This window comes from Pinus tabuliformis, chromosome J (genome assembly GCF_031772625.1).
Source record: "Pinus tabuliformis cultivar Carrire ecotype Pingquan chromosome J, CPIR1, whole genome shotgun sequence".
NCBI lineage: Eukaryota > Viridiplantae > Streptophyta > Pinopsida > Pinales > Pinaceae > Pinus > Pinus tabuliformis.
In genome coordinates this window covers 207,819,615-207,844,309 of record NC_142295.1, presented here as the reverse complement: position 1 = coordinate 207,844,309, position 24,695 = coordinate 207,819,615, and the positions used below count along the sequence as shown (strand labels likewise).

The following is a 24,695-nucleotide window of genomic DNA, read 5'->3' as shown; positions in this document are numbered from 1 at the left end:
TGGAAGCTTCGTGATGCTGAAGATACCTCTGCTGCTATCCTGTGCTCCCTTTGCTGCCACTGCGCTACTGCAGACACCTTTGTACCTCTTGCACTGCGCTGCTACAAACTTCTGTACTCTAGCCCCGCCTTGCTGCTCCACTACCCTTTGCTCCCCCCGACACTTGTCATCATGTTATTGTCGTTAAGGGCTCCTGTAGCCGGATGTGATCCAAGAGTTTGGGCACCTCAAGGATCCTGCCCCTGCATGTAGCCCTCTCGACTACAACTCGATGTCACCCCACCTCTTTTCTGGAGGTGCATGAAAATTCATGGCACAATTATCATCAGTTTCGGCATCCTTCTCCGCCTTTACTGGAGTTTCCTTTGAGTTGGAAGCTTCTCCCTTGCCTTTCTTCCTAGGGCACTGAGATGCATAATGTCCCAACTCTCCACAGTTGAAGCACTCGACCTTGGAGATGTCTTTCTTCTTCCTCTTCTGAACCCCTTGCTATCCCGCAGATGATAGAGCCGCATCCTCCCCCTCCTATTTCTTGACTCAAACTCCCTTACTGCTACTCCCCGCCTTGGTCAACCTCCTAATCTCCTCCTGTCACAGAGCTGCCCACATCTCCTCCCAACTGGGAAGAGTCGCTCTGCCCAAAATGCTTTGGACAAACGTCTCCCAGTCCTTGGAGACTGCATTCAGAGTAGTCTTGACCATAAACTCTAGATCCGATGTAGACCCCACAGAAGTAAGCTAGTCGCAAATTCCTTGCAACCTGAGAAGGAAGTGATCTATCTCCTCTCCTTTCTGCATCTGATATGACCTCAACTGATTCTCTAATAACATCTTCCGCTGCACGGAAGAGCCTTGGTATAAGGTGGTCAGCGTCTACCACATCTCATTTGCTGTGTTCTTCTCAGCAATATGTGGTATGACATGATCCTTGACCCCACATAGGATCATGCATTTCACCTTCGTCATGGCCTCCTCATACTTCTCATTTGCATCAGGGTAAAATGGGACAGCTACGGTTTTCAAGGCATAGTCCTTGATGCGATGTTTATCCAGAATTTCCAGGATCTTGGCCTTCCAGATGAAAAAATTGGAAACCCCGTCCAATCTGTCCTAATCCCTCAATCCGTTCACTGCCATCTCTGCTAAACTCCCTCTAAGTCCTGATTTCCCTCCTGGAAATCCTGTTGCCAACTGTCGAATCACTCCTCTCTAATCCCCCTTTGCTGCTGCAACTCGGATCTAGATTTCTTGGCTAGAAATTTGTCGAGGTAGTGCTTCCCTCTACCTTGGTTTTGTCTCCTTAGACACTGTTCTGCACAGATAGAAACAACGTCCCACCAGCTCCTCAAATCACAATCTGCACAGCTCCCTTAGCCCCGACAACTGAAGAATCTGAGCCCTTCAGGCTCTGTGCAATCACAGTGAGAGCTGGATCAGCTCCTCCTGGCCTCAGCGTCAATCCTTCCTGGCTGAGAAAGATGACCGGGCACTGCGTAGGCCTGATCTGCCCCCCCTCTGCCTCTACGTTGGTCTTTCTCCTGGCTTAGAATGCTGACGCAGGCTTTGCGTGAGCCTCTGCATCACCCTCTTAGCATTGCATCACTCCTCTTGCCTCTTCAGCTCTGGAACAACGCTGTCTCTCGGGACAACTACTTCTCTGCTGCAAATCCTCAGATTTCTTCTGCTGGTGTCTTTAGTCCTCCTTGATTTGCAATCGCTCTGATACCATGTGAAAATTTCTGAATCTAACACATCAGAAACCCCTACTGCATTTTCTGGTTTACTATCTCTTACATGTTCTTGGGATTAACAAGTTATTTAAATGCATAAATATCGAAGTAAACACAAATGCAGCCTTCACAAATATACAGATCAACAACTGAAAAAAACTGAGACAACACAAGGGACACCGTTATTTTTGGACAATCGTCCCCAAAAAAACCTAATGCGGGAAAACCGATGCAACATATAGAGGGTTTTATTATTAAGCAGATTCTGAATACAACTAGGGTGCCAGAAATGGCTCACCCTTCAGAGAATTTCCTTTGCAGTAGAACCTCTCTCTCTAGAGACAGACATTCCAACAAATCAACAGCCAAATGAACAACCCCACAGTGACTCTGACTTTTCCTTGTGCTGGACAACGAAAGCTGTTCCAAGCACTCCTCTGGAAATGCGTCACCCTCTCTGGAACTGCGTCACCCTCTCCTAGCTAATCTGCTCTTAGCCTGCCCCACAAAAACTCATTAGCACAGCCTCTTCAACCCAACGTCAACCTCTACAGCCTCTGCGCTGTCCGCGTCAGCGTCTACAGTTTTTTGCGTCAGCTTCTGCGTCCTCTGCGTCTGCCTCTGTAGCTTCTGCGTCCTCTGCGTTGGCCTCCTTAGCCTCTGCGTCAACCCTCCTAGGCTTTGTGCTGACTGTTCTGGCACTTCGCTGCCTCTTTGATATGTATTCTTCGGCCTCCTGCCGAATTGCGCCTCACTGCAATTGATCACTTGTTTGATTTCCTTAGCAAACCTCTACCCAAAAAATTGAACTGACTGATCTCTTTTAGTGTCTTGGTGTGTCTCCAACTGACCCTCAAGCCTTCTCTTATACTTTTCCTGTTGATGATTCAACGGCCGAGATTAAGTCCCTAATCAACAGCTAATATTAGATCTGGCTTGATCCTCGTTATTTAGAACTTTCTCACCCATATTATATTAATACACATTAATTTTTTAATTTTCCTAAGTTTATACTTAGGAACCCCATTAAAAATATTAATTATTTTAATATCTCTCCATCCGAGTGGAATTTCCCAAAACGATTTCCGGGTCTTGGAGATCTCATGTGCCTTAGCTTCTCCACCAATTTTCATGGCTAGAGCACATTCGATGCTACCAAAAATCAACACACACACACACACATATATATATATATACGCAGTTAGGGTCACCATAGAAAAGAAGGATTTCAGATTTTTTTTTGAACTTTGGATGGGTGCAGGAGGTACAAGAATCTCGGATCAAGGCAGCAAAACAGTGTCTCGGATCTCTGAAACTTCGGGTAAGTACAGGACCTTAGATCCTCTCGGATGGGTACAAGAATTTGAACCTCGCATTACAGGAGGACACATCTCAGATACCCCTGCTATTTTGGGTATAATTTCAGTAAGCAAATTACAATCTTCTCCTCCTTGGTGGTGACAGTCTAGGGTGCAAGGAAAGACCACAGTCACAATCTCGTTATAGATGTAATGACATAGACCTTAGTGTTGATCACTGTCTCGGTATGTTTGTTATGAAGAAGATGAAGATGATACACTGATCACTGTCTCGACATAATAGTAATCCCACAACAATGCTCTCTCAACATACTGTACATAGTTATGACCTCGACATAATGATATTAGTGAAGACAAGGGCATGATGAAGACCTCAGTGCATCGATGAAGACATGGTGATGATAACAGAGAAGAATGTAGAAATGATCTAGGTGAAGGAATAACAATGGTGCAACAATAATGACCTCAGTGATGCAGTAAGTGATGACCTTAATGGTGCAACATTGATGATGATCTCAGTAGTGACAAAGAAGAAGATTGGTGTCTTGGTTTTGGAGTGGCATAACATGTCAAGGGTCATGGTCTTGGTGTTCGTAAATTGGAATCTTTATAAGAAGAATTATGTGCGGGTTTTCCTCTCCAAGAGGGAGAGATTTTGGCCCTGGCAGAATGCCAACATCTTGTGTTCTTGTCTCTTTGTTTTTTGGTAGCTATTTGATGAAATAAGAAACACACACTCTAATAATGTCAAAGAGAAGATTGTTTTAATAAGAAAATTAAAATGCCTCACAAATAGTTATTAAGTCAAGTAGAATCTTATTAATCTAATTGCCCTAGATTCGTCAACAATAATTACTCTTGACTCCAAATCTCCCCAAAGGATTAGGCACTGCTCCACCATAAGGTGATCACCTAAACCTATTTCCCTTCTCCCCTCCTCTTCTCTAGGTCTAGTCCTCTGGGTCACCTAGGGCATCAATTATCTCACAATCTAGCCATCCAAATAATTCGATTTTTGGTCCACAACTGCGGTGTGTGCTCAAGAAGTCCTTCAAATTTCACGAGATTCCAATTGTGGGATCTTGAGATATCGAAAGCCCTAGCTCGAAGACCAATTCTTGCCCTTGGTTTCCCTTAGGCTAGAAATCTCACTGGGATCCTTGCATTGCCTTTCATTGAAAATTCATTCCTTGATCCCTTTCCCCTCCCTAATTAGGTCAAGCATATCATTGGTTGCTAAATCCTATCCCCTTGACCTAACCTAGGGTCCACTTGGTCCCATGTGGTCCCACAACTTATTGAAGCCAATTTCACAAAGACCACTTGGAAGCCAAGTTTCCACAAGGATTTTAGGAGCTAAGAATCTTCTTGACAAGTCATATACTCAAACCCTAGCTCTTAGAATTCCCCTAAGCCCTTCCTAGAGAGCCTTTCATCTTGCTTTCAAGGCAAGCAAGCCATATATTTGAGCCTCTCTTGTGAATAGGCTTTTAGGATCACCTCTCATCCTATCATTGATCCATTCAATTTCGTGATCCTTATTATAACGGGTCTCCTCCCATTGGTGAAAGGTCGTAAAGAGTAGGGAGCCTTAGCTGAGGTGACAGTGGGCTATTGCTCCATTGTTGCCCTTGACCTAATGGTAGCCCTTTAATGTTCCAAACCTATGTTGCGGGGGAGTGCCCCCCCCTCGCTCTCGCTCCCAATCTACGCTCCGGGCGGGAGCGACTCGGGAGTGCGCTTCCTAAAATTTTTTTCGCTCCCTGCCTTTTCGGGAGCGTTTTGCCTTTTTTGCATTTTTTTTTTTGTAGTAATGTTCGAAATGCAATTTGTTTTGAAAGAAACAAATAGTTTTTGAGTGGGGCAGCTTAATGATCAAGTCTAGTCCCTAGTATTGATAAAGTAAAAGTGACATTCTTCTTAATCTTCATTTTCATCCTTTTACTTAAATTTTTAACATTACCATGAAATGACTCAGGATGTTTGAGAGTGGTTTCGTCCTCATTGGATTTCATATGGAGAAAGTAGAATTTTAGATTTCATTCAAAATCCAGCAGACTTATCAGTTTTTCAGGATTTCAGGCTTGGGGGATTGCAATGTTTCCATTGAATTTTGTCATGTATTAGGGTATGGAACTCGTATTTAATCAAGAGCACCAATCCCTCTATGTACCTTGATGTTAGTGACATTGGTTGTCGAACTCCTCTATCATGACCCTCCTAAAAATATATGCATCACTCAAACAAAATCTTGACTTGACATGCTATGCTTTTTCTATCTTATGTTAATGCTTAGAGGGTGATATTAATGACAAAGATCCCTATACAGATACAAAGGTAATGACAAAGATACCTTTGGATATTAATGCTTGGAGGGTGATATTAATGACAAAGATCCTGATTTTGCAACAAGACTAAAAAATTAGACATTTCTCGTGGTGGCAAGAGGCCCAAGCATAAGAAATAGATAATATATTTACTTCTCTTTTCTAGTTTCTAGTAGCTTTTATAACTATTGACTCTTTCATATTTATTATGATATTTATTTAAACAATATATGACAATTTAAGTTTGAATTTGGCAATTATAACTCATTAGTAATGAATTATGAATATGATGCTTCATGAAAGTTGTTTCATTTCATTTCATTTTAAAACATTTCATTTCATGTTAGATATTATTTGTTGTAATGGTTACACTTAGCTTACAAGTACAACTTTGGTGATCAATGATGATAAATGTTATATATTGAATTTTGAAAGCTTGAAACTTTAAGATTGATGAATCATGAGACTCAATATGTTGTATGTTACTATGTTACTAACTTGCGGACGTGGTTGATGAAGATTATAACTTCTAGATGATTGTTGTTATATGGTTCAAACTTCAATCTATGTTTTTTTTTTTTTTTTTTTTTTTTTTTTTTTTTTTTTTATCTAATTCATCATTCTACATGTTTTTGTTGACATATATGTATCAAAAATAAAAAAATAAAAAAAATATATATATTTTTAAAAAATCGCTCCAGGATTCACTCCCAAACCAAGAGATTTTGAAAATGGTCGCTCTCGCTCCCATTTTCTCTCCCGCTCCCCGCTCTCGCTTCCGCTCCCAAGTAACATAGTTCCAAACTTAAATAAACAATGATATGCAAAAGCAAAATCAATTTACAACAAAAAAAATTGAAACAATCAACAAATGCTCATAAAACTCCAGAAGTGAGAACCAATTGAGCCATTTTATTAATGAATGGAGCAAGTACAATAGTATGGAGAAATGCACCTGGGCTTGCCTCAAGGGCAAGCGTGATAGAACCCAGGTGATAAAACACTAATTATAAGCTGGAAATGACTGCTCCTCTAATGCTTTGTGCTGTCCCCAGAAAACTACACTGTTGGTTGCAAGAAATTTCGTCTCCGGTGCTTAGAAAACATTGAAACTTTAGCCCCAAGCTCCTTGGCCAAAACCCACAAAAACCCAGAAAGGGTTTGGTTTGAATCTAACCTCCCAAATTCAGCCTCCAATATGCCCTACGTCCTCCAAGTTGCTCAATGATATGGCTTGCAAGGAACACCAGTGAAATCCTCCTCCCAACCTCCAGAAATGAAGTAATCTCCTCCACAAATGTTTCCCTTAACTTCTCTGACAAAGCTCAAGCTCAAACATTGATACTCTACCTCCCACGTGTGCACCAAGCACTGCCCCTACGCTAGTCCAGGGAGTGCGAAAGTCGTACTATAAAGAAGCACTCTCCTCCAGCTCCCAAACTCTCCAAAATGGCAGCAAACCTCCTATGCCTCCTCTCCGGAAAATCTCCCAACCAAACTCCACTGCCAAACACCACAAGCAAACGCGGCCTCCTCTTCACTGCGTCCTGCAGTAATATGCACCACCTGAAGATGAATGCAATTGCTGGAAACCGCAATGAAATCCTCCTTCGGAAGTATGAAGAAAATCCTTCCTAGGGTGGCACTCGAAGTCCGCAGAAGAAAGGGTAAGATCTTCGCTTGAAGAACTCGTGCTGAACAACAAGTGACTCGGCTAAGCAACTCGAGCAACCAAAGAGAAATCGATATGCCAAAAGATGATGAAATGAGGAGATCTGCCTTCCTTATATAGATTTTGTGGAGCACTTTTCCCTCCAATTTTCCCCTCCATTGTGGGCCCTCACTTAACCATCGACTTTCCCCCTCCATGCAATTCGAACTAGGGAGTGCGTATTTCCCTAGTGTGGGTGGCCCCCACGTGGAACTTAACCAAAACAAATTAATCTTCTCCTAAGTCTAATCTCCTAATAAAATCGAATGGGCCCCGCTATCTCCAAAATTAACCCCAAAATGCAATAATTAATCTTGTTCAAAATTAATTTAGAAAGGGACATGACAATCCTCCCCTCCCAAATGTTTTTAGTCCCCAAGCAACTTCAATGCTAGATTCTCAAGTATGTGCTCCCCTTCCCAAGTAACATCCTCATCTGGCAAGTTCTTCCAACGCACCAAGTACTCTCTGATGACCCTACTCCTGAGCTTTCTCTCCCTGGTCTCCAAGATGGCCTCCGACTGTAAAATCAAGTGCCCCTCATCATCAAGTGGTGGCAACTCCACAGTTGTTGTAACTTGTTGCCTCAACACTCTCTTGAGGCGTGACACATGAAAAATGTTATGGATCCTGCTCCCTGGTTGTATCTCCAGCTCGTAAGATACCTCACCAACCCTCCTGATCATCTTGTAAGGTGCGAAGAATCTCGACTGCAGCTTCTCGATCCCCTTCTGCTTCAGCGTGGATTGCTGGTAAGGCTGCAATCGAAGGTAGACCAAGGCCCCCTCCTCGAAATGTCTCTCTACTTGATGCCTATCAGCATACATCTTCTGTTGGTTTTGTGTGTTGATTTGAGGTAGCATCAGATGTTCTCTAGCCATGAAAATTGGTGGAGAGGCTAGAGCACATGAGATCTCCAAGACCCAGAAATGGTTTGGGCAGATTCTAACAGGTTTGGGAGATATTAAAATAATTAATATTTTTAATGGAGTTCCTAAGTCTAAACTTAGGAAAAATAAAATATTAATGGGTATTAATATAAAAATGGGTTAGAAGGTTCCAAAAGTCATGGATCAAGCCAATTCTAATCTTAGCCATTGATTAGAGATTTAATCTCGGCCGTTGATGGAACGACGATAAAAGTATAAGAGGAGGCTTGAGGGTTAGTTGGAGAACACACTAGAGTGATCAGTCATTCATTTTGCTAGAGCGGGCTTGCCAAGCAAAAGTGAATCAGTGATCAGTAGCGAGGAGCAGTGAATACATAGCAGAGAGGTAGAGTTAGTACCAGAGAGACAGCGCAAAGCCTGGAGAGGTTGATGTAGAGGAAGCTGGGAGCTGCGCAGAGCTAGAAGAGGCCAGCGTGGGTGACGTAGAGGGTCTGAGGGCTGATGCAAAAGCTTCAGTAGCTGCACAGAGGCTAGCAGAGCTGACGCAGGGCCAAGAGGCAACGCTGGGAGGATTTTCGTGGGGCAGACTAGGTGCTGGTGATCTAGGAAGGGTGACGCAGTCCCTACAGAGTGACGCAAAGCAGTGGAAGTTGCAATTGTTGCTGTGGGATCGTTCATCCGGTGATTAATTAGCCGGAATATCTGTCTCCGAGGAGAGGTACTACTGCCGAGGGCATTCTCTGTTGGGTGAGCCATTTCTGGCACCCTAGTTGTATTCTGAAAACTGCATAATAATAAAACCCTTTGAATAGCTGCACCAATTTTCCCGCATTGGGTTTTTCCAGGGACATTGGTCCAAAAATAATGGTGTCACTTGTGTGCTTGTTTTCTTTCAGTTGAGGATCTGTAGATGTTGACACTGTACTAGTGTTTATTTTTAGTATTTACATGGTAAGTAATTAAACAAGTAGGAAGAAATAAACCAGATAGTACAAGAAGAATTTCTAACGGGTTAGAATTAGAAATTCCAACATGGTACGAGAGGGTGGTTGCAGATCACAGGATAACTGAAGGCATCAGCCGAGCAGAGCATTTGCAGCAGATTTAGCTGTCCTGAGTGACAGAGCTAATCCTTGCAGAAGGCGATAGAGGAAGGAGTGACACAGAGGGACCGCATCATCATTCTGGGCTAGAGAAAGGCAGCGTAGAGTCTAAGGGAGGCAGAATCAGGCTCACGCAGAGGCTAGGAGGGCTGACGCAGTTGGCTGGGGGAGCTGATTTGCCGGTGTCGGGATTGCGCAGAGCCAAGTGGCTCAATCCTTTAGTTGCTGGGGTATAGGAGGTTGTGGGTAATTTGCGGAGCGAAGCTGGTGGGGTACTGTGGTCAGAACAGTACCTAACAGGGCAAGACCAAGGTGGAGGGAGTTGCTGCCGAGGCGGATTTCTAGCCAAGGAATCCAGATCAGTGGTGTAGTTGCACAGATGATCGGAGTGGGGCAACTTGACATTGGCAGAGGGATTTCCAGAAGGGAAATCGAGACTCAAAGGGAGTCGAACCGAGAACTTCCAGACGGGAAGTTGAGAGACTCAGCAGGAGTCAAACAGAGGACTTCCAGGAGGGAAGTAGAGAGACTCGGAGGAGTCGAAAGAAGAGTAGCGAGATGGCCATGAATGGGTTGAGAGATCAGGATAGGCTGGATGGAGTGTCCAACTTTGTGGTCTGGAAGGCTAGGATCTTGTCCATTCTAGACAGACATCACCTCAAGGGCTTCGTCACGAGAGTGATAGCTATCCCAGTTGACTCGGTAGCTAATGAAAGGTACAAGGAGGCAATGGCGAAGGCTAAGTGCATCATCCTTGACGCGGTCAAAAATCATGTGGTACCACATATTGCCGAGAAGGAAACGACAAAGGAGATGTGGGATGCCTTGAAGACATTGTACCAGCATATTTCCGTGTAGAGGAAGATGCTCTTGGAGAATCAACTAAGGGCATACTAGATGTAGAAGGGAGAGCAGATAGATATCTTCCTCGGTCGCTTGAAGGAGATTCGTGACTAGCTAACTTCCATAGGGGCCACACCAAATGAGGAATTGATGTGAGGACCGCACTGAACACAGTTTTTGAGGATTGGGAGGTATTTGTCCAGAGCATGCAAGACGAGTCTTCCAGATTGGGAAGAACTGTGGGCGGCTCTTCGTCAACAAGAGATCAGACGGTTGACCAAGGCGGGGAGTAGCGGAAAAGGGGTCAGGATTAAGAAAGAGAAAGAAGAGGATGCGGCTCTAGCATCTGCGAGAAAGCAGGAGAAGAGGAAGAAGAAGGACCTCTCCAAGGTCAAGTGCTTCCATTGTGGGGAACTGGGTCATTTTGCGAACCAATGTCCTAGGGAGAAGAGCAAGGGAAAGGCTTCGGACTTGAAGGCAGCGCCTACAAAGGTGGAGAAAGAAATCGAGGAGGAGGACGATTGTGCCATGAGTGCTGATGTGCCACTTGAGAAGAAATGGGGAGACATCGAGCTGTAGTTAGGAGGACTACAGGTGATGAGGGGCGGGATCCTTGAGGTACCCAACCTCTTGGATTATACCTTTCTACGGGAGCCCTGAAGAGTAGCAGGACTGGCGGATGTTGGTAGAGACGAATGCGGATGGAGCGGCAGAGAGTGCTACAATGCAAGAGTTCCTAGGCAACGCGAGGCTAGCAGGCTGCAACAGTGCGAGAGGCACGGGAGTGTTGCACCAGTGCAGGATGGCACAAAGTGGTGTGCAACAGTGCGAGATGCAGGGAGTTGTTGCAACAGTGCAGAGGTCAATAGAGGGAGCACTTGTTAGCGGCAGAGGGAGCTTCAACATTAGGAGTGTTTCTAGCCTAATAAGGATGTCAGAGTTAGGTGGATCAGTTACTTACTTCTCAGTAACTGAGTTGCAGTGCAGTAGCACGATGCAGCATGATGAGAGGGGATGCAGTGCTGGGAGGATGGACCAGCAGCAGCATGGATGCAGAGGGAGCTGTCGTACGGATGCAGCAGTGGCAGTGGCAGGGCCATGGGCAACAGTATAGGATGCAACAGTGTAGAGGATTTTGGGTGGGGAGGCCTAGCTTCAGCACAGGGACCGATGCTGGATAATCAGGGTGATGCTCAGTGTGGAGTATTATTAGTGCACAGTCCTCGCTAAGAGGGAGAGTTGATTTGAGGTAGCATCAGATGTGCTCTAGCCATGAAAAGTGTTGGAGAGGCTAAAGCACATGAGATCTCCAAGACCCAGAAATGGTTTGGGCAAATTCTAGCAGGTTTGGGAGATATTAAAATAATTAATATTTTTAATGGAGTTCCTATGTCTAAACTTAGGAAAAATAAAATATTAATGGGTATTAATATAAAACTGGGTTAGAAGGTTCCAAAAGTCATGAATCAAGCCAAATCTAATCTTAGCCGTTGATTAGAGATTTAATCTCGGTCATTGATGGACCAACGAGAAAAGTATAAGAGGAGGCTTGAGGGTCAGTTGGAGCAATGTTGTTAAAAGTGCGATCGGGATTTAATCGGCGCCGGGAAAAAAGCGGAAAAAATCGTTAAAATCGGGAAAAAATCGGAAAAAAGCGGGAAAAAATCGTTTGGCACAAAAATATTCATTTTTTTTTCATTTTTTTTCAATTTTTTTAATATCTAAACCATCTACAACATAAAATAAATACATTGACACATAAATATGATAAAAAAACTAATATATAAGATGTTTAATATCATTTCTAGCGCTAAAATCACACATAACATTGAATCATGTCCTGAATAGTAAGTCCTGAGTCCCAAGTCCAACTCAGCCTCAAAATATCAACAAAAAATATGATAATGTATCTCATCATGTCATAATGTCATATACAATAAAATGAAAGTCTAATCCTATTGATTTGCTCTGCCCCTCTTGCGAGAATATGGCACAACTTTCTCTTTCCCTCTAGATGTAGAAGCTGGTGCCTGTGCTGGTGGAAATGGCAGTGGAGTCTGATGTGCTCTAGAAGCTAAAGAACTAGTAGTAGCAGCTACAGGAGGCTGAGGTGGACGGAGACCACGTCCTCTACTGGTGGTAGTGGTAGCCCGGGTAGCCCGGGTAGGCGGTGTCACCTCCTCCTCCTGCTCCTCCAACTCCTCCTCCTCCTGCTCCTGCTCCTGCTCCTCCTCCTCCTCCTCCTCCCCCTCATCCTGCACTAACCAATCCTCAGTGGGATCCATGAGAGGCCTCTCGGTCTCAACCCTCCATTCAGCAGTGGTGTCAATCCCATCCAATGAGATGGCTTCCGTATCAGGTGTCTTCTCTAGTTGTTTCACCCACAATCGAAGATTGTAGTAGACATAGACCATGTCATTAAGTCTATGGGACTCCAACCTGTACAAAGTTCATGAAATAATAAATTAATAATTAATAATTAATATTATAAAAAAAATATTGTTTAAAACTTTAATGAATTCAAAAATTTATTTGGAAATTTGCAATATTTTAAATGTTTAAGTGTTAACCTATTGCGCTTCTTGTTGTGTATTTTTTCAAATACACTCCAATTGCGCTCACATCCCGAGGAGCTGCATGTTTGGCTGAGGATGCGTATGGCAAGATTTTGCAAAAGGGGTACTCTGCCACCATACATCTTCCACCATGCGTCTACAACAAAATTACAAATAAAATTTTAAATAAACATAAGAAAAAAATGGAATTTGAAGAAACAATGAAATTTGAAACAAAGTTACAAAGTACATACTACAAACTAAAAAATACCTGGCATTTTAACCGTCCTATCAATGACAGCCATCTCAAAGCCAAATAAGCCACCTGACAACTTATATTGCTCAATTTGTCTAGAGATCTCCATACGTTCTTCTGAAGATCTCACCATCTTCTGGACACAGGTTAATAATCCTTCCACGACCTCAACATCAAAATTAAACCCACATGCATAAGAAAATGCAGGGTTCAGGAAAAGCCCAGCAGCATGAATGGGACGATGGAGTGTGTTGTTCCATCGCTCATCAATGACGTTCCATAGAAGGAGTTGTCTCTGGAACCCATCATCTCCCTTGTCATCATAGTAGGACCGAATGGCTTCTTTGGCCCTATCCATGGCTTCATACAAATAGCCCATTGCGGGCTTCTCACCATCAACCAACCGAAGAACCTTTACCAAAGGTTCTGTAACAGCGCACACCTCCTGCACTCCCGCCCAGAAGTCCTCCTGGTATGAAACTACTCTGCAGACGGCCTCTCCTTCTGGTTTGCGGCTCATTGACGAAGCGCGCCACTCCTCTGAAAGAGACATTCTCTTCAAATCCCACATAGAATTCAAGAGGGATTGAAGAGATATGAAACTCGTCGCAAACCGTGTAATGGCGGGGCGCACCAACTCTTTGTTGTTGGTGCATTTTCTCATCAAGCTAAGCACAGATGTGTGGTTGTAAATAAATTTTGTGATGCTTTTTGATGAGTCAACAACCTCTTTGACAAAGGGAATTTTCCCTATGTCCTCTAACATCAAATCAATACAATGGGCAGCACAAGGTGTCCAAAATAAAGCAGGATGCCTGTCCATAAGCATTCTACCAGCAGCAACATAATTTGCAGCATTGTCCGTTATGACTTGGACAACATTTTCTGCACCCACCTCCAAAATAAACACATCCAGCAAATCACATAAAGTTTTTGCATCTTTGATTTGATCAGTTGCATCAACAGATTTGATAAACATAGTCCCCTTGGGACAACTAACCAAGAAGTTTATAAGGGTTCTCCCCTTTTGGTCAGTCCAACCATCTGACATAACAGTGCATCTTGTTTGTGCCCATGATGCCCTAAAATCCTCCAATCTTTGGGTGCAGTCACGCTTTTCATCTTGAAGAAGCCGGCCTCTGAAATCATAAAGAGAAGGGATTTTGTACCCCGGGCCAACACTGGCAATAGCATCAACAGTAGGTTGGAAAAATGGATTATTCCTTACAATGCTGAAAGGAATATCACTCCAGAGGAGAAATTTTGTCATCAACTTGTCAGCTTTTTCTTTTTCAGTTCTTTTTAGCATTGAACCAATAGTTGGTTGTGAACCAGGTGTGGTTCGAGGAACAAAATATGATGATGCAGCTACCGGATTGACTGACGCTGCAGTAGAACCAGTGCCACTTGGCCCACTTCCTTCAGCTGACCTTTTTAGTTGCCTTTTGAGTTCTTCTTTGGCCTCTCTAGTGTGCTCTAATTCTCCCAATGCTCTCATGGCTTTTTGGATAATTTCAGCATTTGTATTTAGACAGGGCCCCACATCATGTCCAGGGATTTGTGCAAGGTGGAACTTCAACCTGTACACCCCCCCGAATATTTCCTTTCCACACAACTTGCAATACAAGTTTTGTCTATCATTCGGAGTTTTAGGGTCACCATATTCCCAGAAAGGATCCAATTTCCTTGGCATGTTTGTTTTTGAATTTGCAAACCTATGGAAAAATAAGGATTAGGAAATAGGAATTTAGGATTACAAAATACAAATTACAATTTAGCATTTACAAAATTACAAGTTAATTATTTCCAAAATCCCAATTTCTAAACCCAAGTTACCCAACCAAATGCCAAAAAACAATGAAAATTCAAAAAAAATAAACAATGTTTAAAAAAAATGAGAAAATAAAAATAAAAAATTGGTTCTCATAGTCATAACAAATAACCCATCCCAAATCAATGAAAAATTTCAAAAAATTCTTTAAAAACAATGAAAAACAAAGTTTTTATAGAAGCAAAACCAAAAAAAATTAATCTACATACCTCTTTTATGGACAAATTGGTGATCTTGGCTTGGATTCCTCCTAAAAACGCTTGGATTCGCTCCCAAATCCGACGGAAACCCTTCAGCTGCTCTCCCTCACCTCTTCTCCTCCTCCTCCGCGCGAACAGCCAAATGAATAAAAAAAAAAATCGATTTTTTGCATATAAAAGCCCGCTGCCCGCGCCTGTCACGATTTTTTCACAAAAAATCGCGATTTTTTCGAAAAAATCGTGTATAAAAAAAATTTGCCGATTTTTATGGATAAAAATCGCGATAAAATCGGCTGGGCGAAAAAATCGCGATTTTCCGATAAAATCGCGATTTTATCGCGATTTTAACAACACTGAGTTGGAGAACACACCGGAGTGATCAATCATTCATTTTGCTAGAGTGGGCTTGCTATGCAAAAGTGAATCAGTGATCAACAACGAGGGGCAGTGAATACATAGCAGAGAGGCAAATTTAGTACTAGAGAGACAATACAGAGGCTGGAGAGGTTGACGCAGAGGTAGCCGGGTGTTACGCAAAGGCAGTTGGGACCTGCGCAGAGCCAGAAGAGGCCAACGTGGGTGACATAGAGGGTTTGAGGGCTGACGCAGAAGCTTCAGTAGCTGTGCAAAGGCTAGTAGAGCTGACGCAGGGCCGAGAGGCAGCACTGGGAGGATTCTCGTGGGGCAAACTAGGTGTTGGTGATCCGGGAAGGGTGACGCAGTCCCTACATAGTGATGCAGTCCCTACAGAGTGACACAGAGAAGTGGAAGCTGCAATTGTTGCTGTGGGATCGTTCATCCAATGATTAATCAGTCGGAATATCTGTCTCCGAGGAGAGGTACTATTGCCGAGGGAATTCTCTGTTGGGTGAGCCATTTCTGGCACCCCAGTTGTATTTTGAAAACTGCATAATAATAAAACCCTCTGAATAGCTGCATCAGTTTTCCTGCATTGGGTTTTTCTGGGGACATTGGTCCAAAAATAACGGTGTCACTTGTGTGCTTGTTTTCTTTTAGTTGAGGATCTGTAGATGTAGATACTGTACTTGTGTTTATTTTCAGTATTTACATGGTAAATAACTTGTTAAGTAATTAAACACATAGGAAGAAATAAACCAGAGAGTACAGGAAGAATTTCTAATGGGTTAGAATTAGAAATTCCAACACTGTGCTGTTTGTAAGTTATCCTTAAGAGCCTTGAGGATATGTTGGCTCTCTAAGATCGAATCATTGGCCTTTGGGGCCCTTCTGTCTCCGGAAACAATGTCAATAAAAGACAAAGCATCATAACCATATAAAGCACAAAAAGGAGTCATACCAATGGACATGTGAAGAGTGGTGTTGTAACAATACTGTCCCAGATGCAACCATCGAATCCAAGCTCTCTGCTGCCCTGTCACATAGTTCCTGAGATAGCCCTCTAACCACTGGTTCATCCTTTTTGTCTGGACATCGATCTGTGGATGATAGTTGGTGCTCGGGGTGAGCTCGGTGCCGACTAGCCTGAAAAGCTCTTGCCAAAATCCTCCCATGAATTGGCTATCTCGGTCACTGACTATAGTCTTATGGAGTCCTTGCAGACGAAAGACCTTCCTAAAGAACAACTCTGCCACTTGCGAGGCTGAATATTGTGTCAGTATGGCAAATAAGTGTGCAAATTTGGTCAGTTGGTTGAACACCACAAAAATACAATCCTTACCTTGCACTGAGGGAGGTTCGGTGATGAGATCCATAGAGATACTCTCCCATTTCCCCTCAGGGATGGGAAGAGGCTGCAACAATCCTGTTGGATGAGTCAACTCTCCTTTGTTCCTCTAGCATGCTTCGCACTCCTGCACATGCCTCAACACGTCTCCTTTGAGGCCCTTCCAAGTGAAGCGCTCTCTCACTGTCATATAAGTCTTCCTGAACCCCTGGTGCCCAGACAAAGGAGAATCATGAGCTGCTCGAAGGATGCGGTCTCAACTAGGATCTCGAAACCAAAAATATGTGCCCTTTGTAATAAATGGCCTCATCCATCACCTTGTATTGCTCATCTGCATAGCTTCCCTCCCAAGATCTTGCATGCCCAACGATCCTTGGAGTACTCTATCGATAATTGAGTCTTCCAATCATGGAAAATGCTCATGAGTGAAAGTCCTGCTGGTCTCCTAGATAGAGCATCTGCCACCATGTTGTGCTTCCCCCGCACATAGTCAATATCAAAATCGTAGGCTTGCACCTTGCTGACTCACCTCTGCTGCTTGTCATTGAGGCTCTACTGCCCCATGAAGTGGCGAAGACTATTGTGATCCGTCTTCACTCGAAATCGGTTCCCCACCAAGCACTATCTAAACTTGGCCAATGCGTGCATTATGGCCAACATCTCCTTGTCGTATATGGAATACGACATCTCATGTGGTAGCAGCTTCCGACTCTCAAAAGCAATGGGGTGCCCTCCTTGGGACAAGACTGCTCCGATCCCCACACCCGATGCATCACACTCCAATGTGAAAGGCTGTGTAAAATCCGGAAGTGCCAATACTAGGCAACAACTCATCACCTCCTTGAGGCGATCAAATGCTGCCTGAGCTCCCTCTGTCCACGCAAAAGCCCCCTTCTTAGTCAGATCAGTAAGAGGTGCTGCCAACTGTGAGAAACCTTTCATGCACTTACGAGAATAGGTACAGATGCCCAAAAATCCTCTCAGCGCTGTCACATCTCGAGGCTTTGGCCAATCCCGAATGGCCCGAATCTTCTCCTTGTGCACCTTGACCCCATCTGTGCCTATGATGTGCCCCAAGTAAAGCATCTATGTTAGCCCAAACTCGAACTTGGACATCTTGGCGTAGAACCACTATATTAGAAGCTGCCTGTGCTATGCTACATGATCAAAAGGTTCCAAAGTTCCTTTGGGCTGAAGTGACATCTACCGCTGTATATGTTCAGAACAGGGTGCCTCATCAAGCATTAGAAAACAAGACTCCTGAAGAAATATTCACAGGCACTAAGCCTGATATCAACCATCTTCGTGTATTTGGATGCCCAATATATTTTCATGTGCCGAAAGACAAAAGGAACAAATTTGAAGCTACTGGTAGAAAAGATACGTGTTAAAATTTCTAAACAGAAATTCTATTACTGCAGCAACTGATTTATTTTACTTACTTATTTTCCAATAAGTTATTTACGAAATCCCTTCAGTAAATATTAAAATAAATTCTACTGCAGATATCACACTATTATACAGAAGCAAATACATGCACAAGAATCAAACACATCAACATAGTTATTTTTGGACAATTGTCCCCGGAAAAACCCAATGCGGGAAAACCAGTGCAGCAGAGGAGGGTTTTATTAATCTTCAGCAACAATCGCTTTTACAAATTTTTTTTGCATAGACACTAGGAGAAAACACCTGATACTTTTCTCCGAGACTTTCTGACACCTTGGAGGACTTCGTTTCCCTACTGCATCAGCCCTGCGTCATTCTGCTTGGTTTTGCGTTGCTTTGTCCTTCTCTGCGTCATCAACTGCATCTCTATGATCTGCGTCTCCCTTTGCGCTATCTCTTAGATTCCCTACGTCACCTCTTCTGAGCTTTCTGTCTGTTGCTAATCACCCCCTCTGAAATCGAGTTTCCTTGGAGATACTGAGTATTTGCTGGTGTATCTCCAAATGACCCTCAAGTCTTCTCTTATACTTTTCCTGTTGATGAATCAACGAACGAGATTAAGCCCCTAATCAACGGCTAAGATTAAAATAGACTTGATCGTCGTCTCTTAGAAGCTTTTCAGCGTTATCTTTATTAATACCCATTAATATTTTTAGTTTTGTAAGTTTAGACTTAGGAACCCATTAAAAATATTAATTATTTTAATAACTCCTCATCTGGATGGAATTTCCCAAAACGATTTCTGGGTCTTGGAGATCTCATGTGCTTTAGCCTCTCCACTAATTTTCATGGCTAGAGCACATCCGATGCTACCACAAATGAACACTCCCTCTTAGCGAGGAATGTGCTCTAGTAATGCTCCACCACTGAACATCACACTGATCCTTCCGCACCGGTACCTGTGCTGATGTTGGGCCTGCTGCCCTACATCCTGTTGATTTGGGGTAGCATCGGATGTGCTCTAGCCATGAAATTTGGTGGAGAGGTTGGGGCACATGAGATCTCCAATACCCAGAAAGGGTTTGGGTAGATTCTAAGCAGTTCAGGAGATATTAAAATAATTAATATTTTTAATGGAGTCCCTAAGTCTAAACTTAGGGAAAATAAAATATTAATGTGTATTAATATGAAACTGTGTTAGAATGGTCCAAAAAACATGGATCAAGTTAGATCTAATCTTAGCCGTTGATTAGGGACTTAATCTCGGCCTTTGATATGTCAACAGGAAAAGTATAAGAGGAGGCTTGAGGGTCACTTAGAGAATACACCAGAGTGATCAATCAGTCATTTTATTCTCTAGAGCGGGGTTTGTTAAGAGAGATAGAATTAATGATCGGGAGATGCAGTGGAGGGGCAATTGAGTATAGAGAGATAGAGAGGCAGAGATAGTGCCGGGAGAGCAACGCAGTAGCCAAGGAGAGTGACGCAGAGCCACCTAGGGCTCACGCAGGGGCATCCGGGAGCTGTGCAGAGCCTCAGAGAGGCTAGTGTTGCTGACGCAGAGGGCCAGAGGGTTGACGCAAACCCATCCGGGGTGACACAGGGCCAGCGTGAGGCAGAGAGGGGCTGACGTAGTCCAGAGAGAGGCTGATGTTGGGGTTTTTGTAGCAGAGTTGTGTTGAGTAGCTGCTGGAAGGATTATCTGGGGTTTCAGCCAGAAGATTTGTTAGAACATGAGAGGTATTACTGCGAAGGAAATTCTCTGTTGGGTAGGCCAGTTTCGACACCCAAATTGTTCTTTGATATTGCTTAATAAGAAAACCCTCAGATAGTTGCACTAGTTTTCCCACATTGGGTTTTTCCAGAGACATTAGTCCAAAAATAATGGTGTCATATGGTGTGTTTGTTTCTGTTTCTTTTAGTTGTTGATCTTTAATATGTTGAGCATGCACTAGTGTTTATTTTTAGTATTTACATTGTAAATAACTTGTTAAGGAAAATAACAAGTAGGTAGGAATAAATTAGATAAAGTGCATGGAGGGTTTTTAACTAAGTAAACTTAGAAACTTCAACACATCCACTGCACTGCTGCCTCTTGTACTGCTGCCCATGGCTCTACCACTGCCACTGCTACATCTGTACTGCAGCTCCCTCTGCATCCGTGTTGCTGCTGGTCCTTCCTCCCAACACTGCATTTGCACTGCAACTCTCTCTCAAATGCTGCATCATGCTGCCCATAACACTGCTAACTGCTGCATTGCAACTTCTAACACTTATCCATTTTTGCTACTGAAATGGATTCTTTACCATCCCCATCTTCTCCTTGAAATAAACGAACTTTGTTCTTCCAAGGGCCTTGGTAAGGATGTCCGCCACTTGTTCTCCTGTAGGAGTGTAGCTCAACTGTATAACTCCTCGTTGGACATAGTCTCTGACAAAGTGACACCGAATATCAATGTGCTTCGACCGATCATGAAATATTGGATTCTCAGAGAGCTTGATGCAACTCTGATTATCACACATGATCCTGGTCGCCTCCATCCTTCTTATAAATAGGTTCACAAGCAATTTTCTAAGCCATATGGCTTCACACGAAGCTGTGCTAGCGGCCATATATTCTGCTTCAACTAAGCTTAGAGCTACGGATTTCTGTTTCCTATTGCACCAGGGGGTCATCCCTGATCCAATGTTGAAATAGTACCCAGAGGTACTTTTCTGATCTATTGAACTTCTAGCCCAATCTGCATCAGTAAACCCACTCAGTCTAATATCATTACTTATGGTGTACAATAGCCCATACTCGATTGTTCCCTGTATATATCTGAGAACATGTTTGGTTGCGTCCCAATGCGCCCTTTTATGTTCCACCATGAACTGATTGAGGGTGTTGACAGCGTAACAAATGTCTGGCCTGGTATTGACCAGATACATCAGGGACCCTATGAGCTGCCTGTATAAGGTAGGATCAACATCTTTGTCTTCTGATGCATCAATTTTCTTCCAGTTGGTGATCATTGGAGTAGCCATAGGCCTACAATCCTACATCCTGAATCTCTTCAGGATTTCTGTAGCGTATCTTCCTTGTCCTAGGAAGATCTCACCCTTCTACTGCCAAACTTCCAACCCCAAGAAATAATGCATCTGTCCCAAATCCTTCATGTCGAATTCTGTGGCTAGATTCTTCTTGCAGTCCTCGATGAGCCTGGATGATCATGTCAGGAAGAGATCATCCACATATAATACTAGGACTAGAGGCTCATTCTATACAACCAGATAGTAGAGATTGGGATCTGCATCACTCTTGACGAACCCCATCTTCTGCAAATAGTTATCAATTCGACGATACCATGCTCTAGGTGCCTGTTTGAGCTCATACAAGGCTTTCTTTAATCTGCATACATGAGATTTCTTCTCATGTGTCTCAAAGCCTTCTGGCCGTTCAATGTATACTTCCTCTTCTATCACCCCGTTCAAGGATGTCATTTTGACATCCATCTTATGAATTTCCCACCCCATTTGTGCTACAAGAGATATCAGATGTATACTTAGCTACTGGGGCGAAGGTCTCTTCGTAGTCCATTCCTTTATTCTGAGCATACCCCTTAGCCACAAACCTTGCTTTGTATTTTTCCACACTGCCGTCTACAATGTATTTGATCTTGTAGATCCATCTCGAACCTACCACTAATTTGTCTTGAGGCTTAGGCACTACTTCCCAAACATCATTCACTATTATAGAGCTGTATTCCTCCCCCATCACATCCATCCAAACTTGATGCTGAGCGGCCTCCTGAAAACTGGAAGGTTCCCCAACTTGAGCTACTAAGGCCTGATATCTATCTGGCTTTCTTCACTCCCTTTTACTGTTCTTGGGTGCACCAATGAAATATTTTGCATCCCGTAGAATCTGTCGGAGTTCCCAACTCGTTCTTCCTCTAGTAGTAGGTGCATCTATTAGCTCTTCCTTTTCTTGTGATTCCTCCTGTTCTAAAGGAGAATTTCTGGTACTGGCTTCCGCTGGTTGAAGTGGACCAACGACTCATCTTTTGTTTGCTCCTTGGAAGGCATTTCTCGAGATTTTCTGAAGGCTATTAGAATATCTCTATTTAGTATTTAATGCTCAGTCTTTTAGCTGTTGCTATTTTTATTCTTTTAGCAGTTTCTTAGATGAAACTGTTTGTTTCTATATTCTACATAGAAACCTGATGTTTCTATTATTGTAAATATCCTTGTATTATCATTGAGCTGTTTGCTCCTGGTGAATGTATTCATTCAATATTCTTTTACATGCGTGTTTCGCACTGTTTTAAAGGCCCTATCTTCCATGAACTTCATATCTCGCCGAACTACTACCTTCCTGCTCCCTGGAAGATAGATTCTATATGCCTTAGCATTCTCGCTATATCCAACAAGATATCATTTCTCCGCAATTTGATTTAACTTCTTCCTCTTCTCCTCGGGTGTACGACAATATGCTAAACTCCCAAATATCTTGAAATGACTAACTTCAGGTGTCTTTCTGGTGAAGACCTGCTCTAGAGTAATCTTGCCCAATGCCCTATGAGGAGTTCTATTCTAGACATAGACTGCCATGCTGCATGCTTCTGCCCACAAGAATTTTGGCATATTCTGATCATACATCATAGCCCTAGCTGCTTCCACAATAGTCCTGTTCTTCCTTTCTGCGACTCCATTTTGCTCCTGATTATAGGGAGTTGTCCACTCTCTTCTGCCCTAACGCAAAAATCAGTGAAGTCCTTGTCGACATACTCCCCACCATTGTCTGAGCGCAACACTTATTTTCTTTCCTATCAGATTCTCCACTAGAGCCTTGAACTCTTTGAATTGACATAAAACCTCATCCTTGGTTTTCAAAAAATAAATCCAAGTTTTCCTGGAATGGTCATCGATGAAGGTGACGAAGTATTTGGCACCACTAAGAGCTTTTGTGGATATCGGTCCGCAGATATCTGAGTGTATCAATCGTAGTACACACTTGGCCCTATTGTTACTTCTAGGAAACACTGCTTTGGCATACTTGCCCAGAGCACACCCTCTGCATACATCATCTCGTTTTGTACTAAGATCTGGAACTCCTGTTATAGTTTTCCTGAGAATTCTCAGAGCCCCATGGTGCAAATGTCCCATCCTTCTGTGCCATAGTTCATTCAAATCCTTGTCTCCATTACTGCCTATCAGTGCCATTGGTGATTCTAGCTGCAACCTATGCAACCTATTACTTTTGATTCCGATCTGTACCTTCTTTTTCCAACTCAGGTGTTTGACGTATACTTTCTCCTTAATGAAGAAAACGTCATAGCCCTTGCTTTGAAGTTGAGATACGGAAAGTAAGTTCATCCCCAGTCCTGGCACATGCAACACATTGGTAGCTCAGAACTGCTCTCCTGTTTCTGTTTGAAAAACTATAGTACCCTTCCCTACTAGAGTACACTTTGCCTTATTCCCCATGGTGATCTGAAAATTCATTTTTTCCTCCTGATAATCTGAGAAACATTCCCGGATTCCTGTCATATGCCAGGAGGCTCCACTGTCTATATACCATACCCCTGATGATGCAGAGCTTGTTATGCAAGCAACTTCTTCCAATCTGGAAGCTAGCATAGAGAAATCGAAATTTCTATCTCTTGTGCAATCTTCTGAAAATCTGCACGAGTCTCCAGACGTGGATGCCTCTACATCATGCTCTTGACCCATAATTGATTTTCCTTTCTTGTCTCTGAATTTTTGCTCTGATACCATGTGAAAATTTCTAAACAAAAATTCTATTATTGCAACAATTGATTTATTTTACCTACTTATTTTCCAATAAGTTATTTACGAAATCCCTTCAGTAAATATTAAAATAAATTCTACTGCAGATATCACACCATTATACAAAAACAAATACATGCACAAAAATCAATTACATCAACATAGTTATTTTTGGACAATTGTCCCTGGAAAAACCCAATGCGGGAAAACCAGTGCAACAGAGGAGGGTTTTATTAATTTTTAGCAACAATCGCTTTTACAGAAAATTTTTGTGTAGACACTGGGAGAAAACTCCTGAGACTTTTCTCCGAGACTTTCTGACACCTTGGAGGACTCCCTTTCCCTATTGCATTAGCCTTGCATCATTTTGCTTGGTTTTGCGCTGCTTTGTCCTTCTCTGCGTCATCCACTGCGTCAACCTTCGCGCTGTCTCTCAGAGTCCATGTGTCACCTCTTCTGAGCTTCCTGACTGCTGCTAATCACCCCCTCTTCCTCCACCCTACAACTCTCCCTCTGAAATCGATTTTCCCTCTCTCTGAGTTTCCTTGAGATACTGAGTATCTGTTGGTGTATCTCCAAATGACCCTCAAGTCTTCTCTTATACTTTTCTTGTTGATGAATCAATGACCGAGATTAAGTCCCTAATCAACGATTAAGATTAAAATAGACTTGATCCTCGTCTCTTAGAAGCTTCTCATCCTTATCTTTATTAATACCCATTAATATTTTTATTTTCCTAAGTTTGGACTTAGGAACCCATTAAAAATATTAATTATTTTAATAACTCATCATCCAGATGGAATTTCTCAAAACGATTTTTGGGTCTTGGAGATCTCATGTGCTTTAGCCTCTCCACCAATTTTCATGGCTAGAGCACATCTGATGCTACCACAAATCAACAATACGTTTGTGGGTTATTGTGAAAATTCTAAAGCATATAGAATTTATATTCGTGGCCAAAGAAAAGTCGAAATTAGCATGGACGTAACATTTGATGAAGATGCAACTCTTGGTAAAGCAAGACACCTTCCTCCACCTCCTCCTTCCAAGGGAGAGAATGATCA

General features: G+C 42.9%; 1 protein-coding gene across 1 annotated transcript in view; it reads right to left on the bottom strand.

The window, feature by feature from the left end:
* Positions 1 to 6,758: 6,758 nt before the first annotated feature.
* Positions 6,759 to 24,695, bottom strand: part of LOC149226415 (uncharacterized) — a 34,846-nt gene continuing 16,909 nt past the window's right edge. Inside the window, exons 2-4 of the mRNA XM_089376844.1 lie at positions 12,494 to 12,635; positions 11,954 to 12,362; positions 6,759 to 6,923 (exon numbers count right to left, since the gene is read on the bottom strand). Of these exons, the coding sequence (XP_089232970.1) occupies positions 6,759 to 6,923; positions 11,954 to 12,362; positions 12,494 to 12,635 (716 nt within the window). The remainder of the gene's footprint in view (positions 6,924 to 11,953; positions 12,363 to 12,493; positions 12,636 to 24,695) is intronic.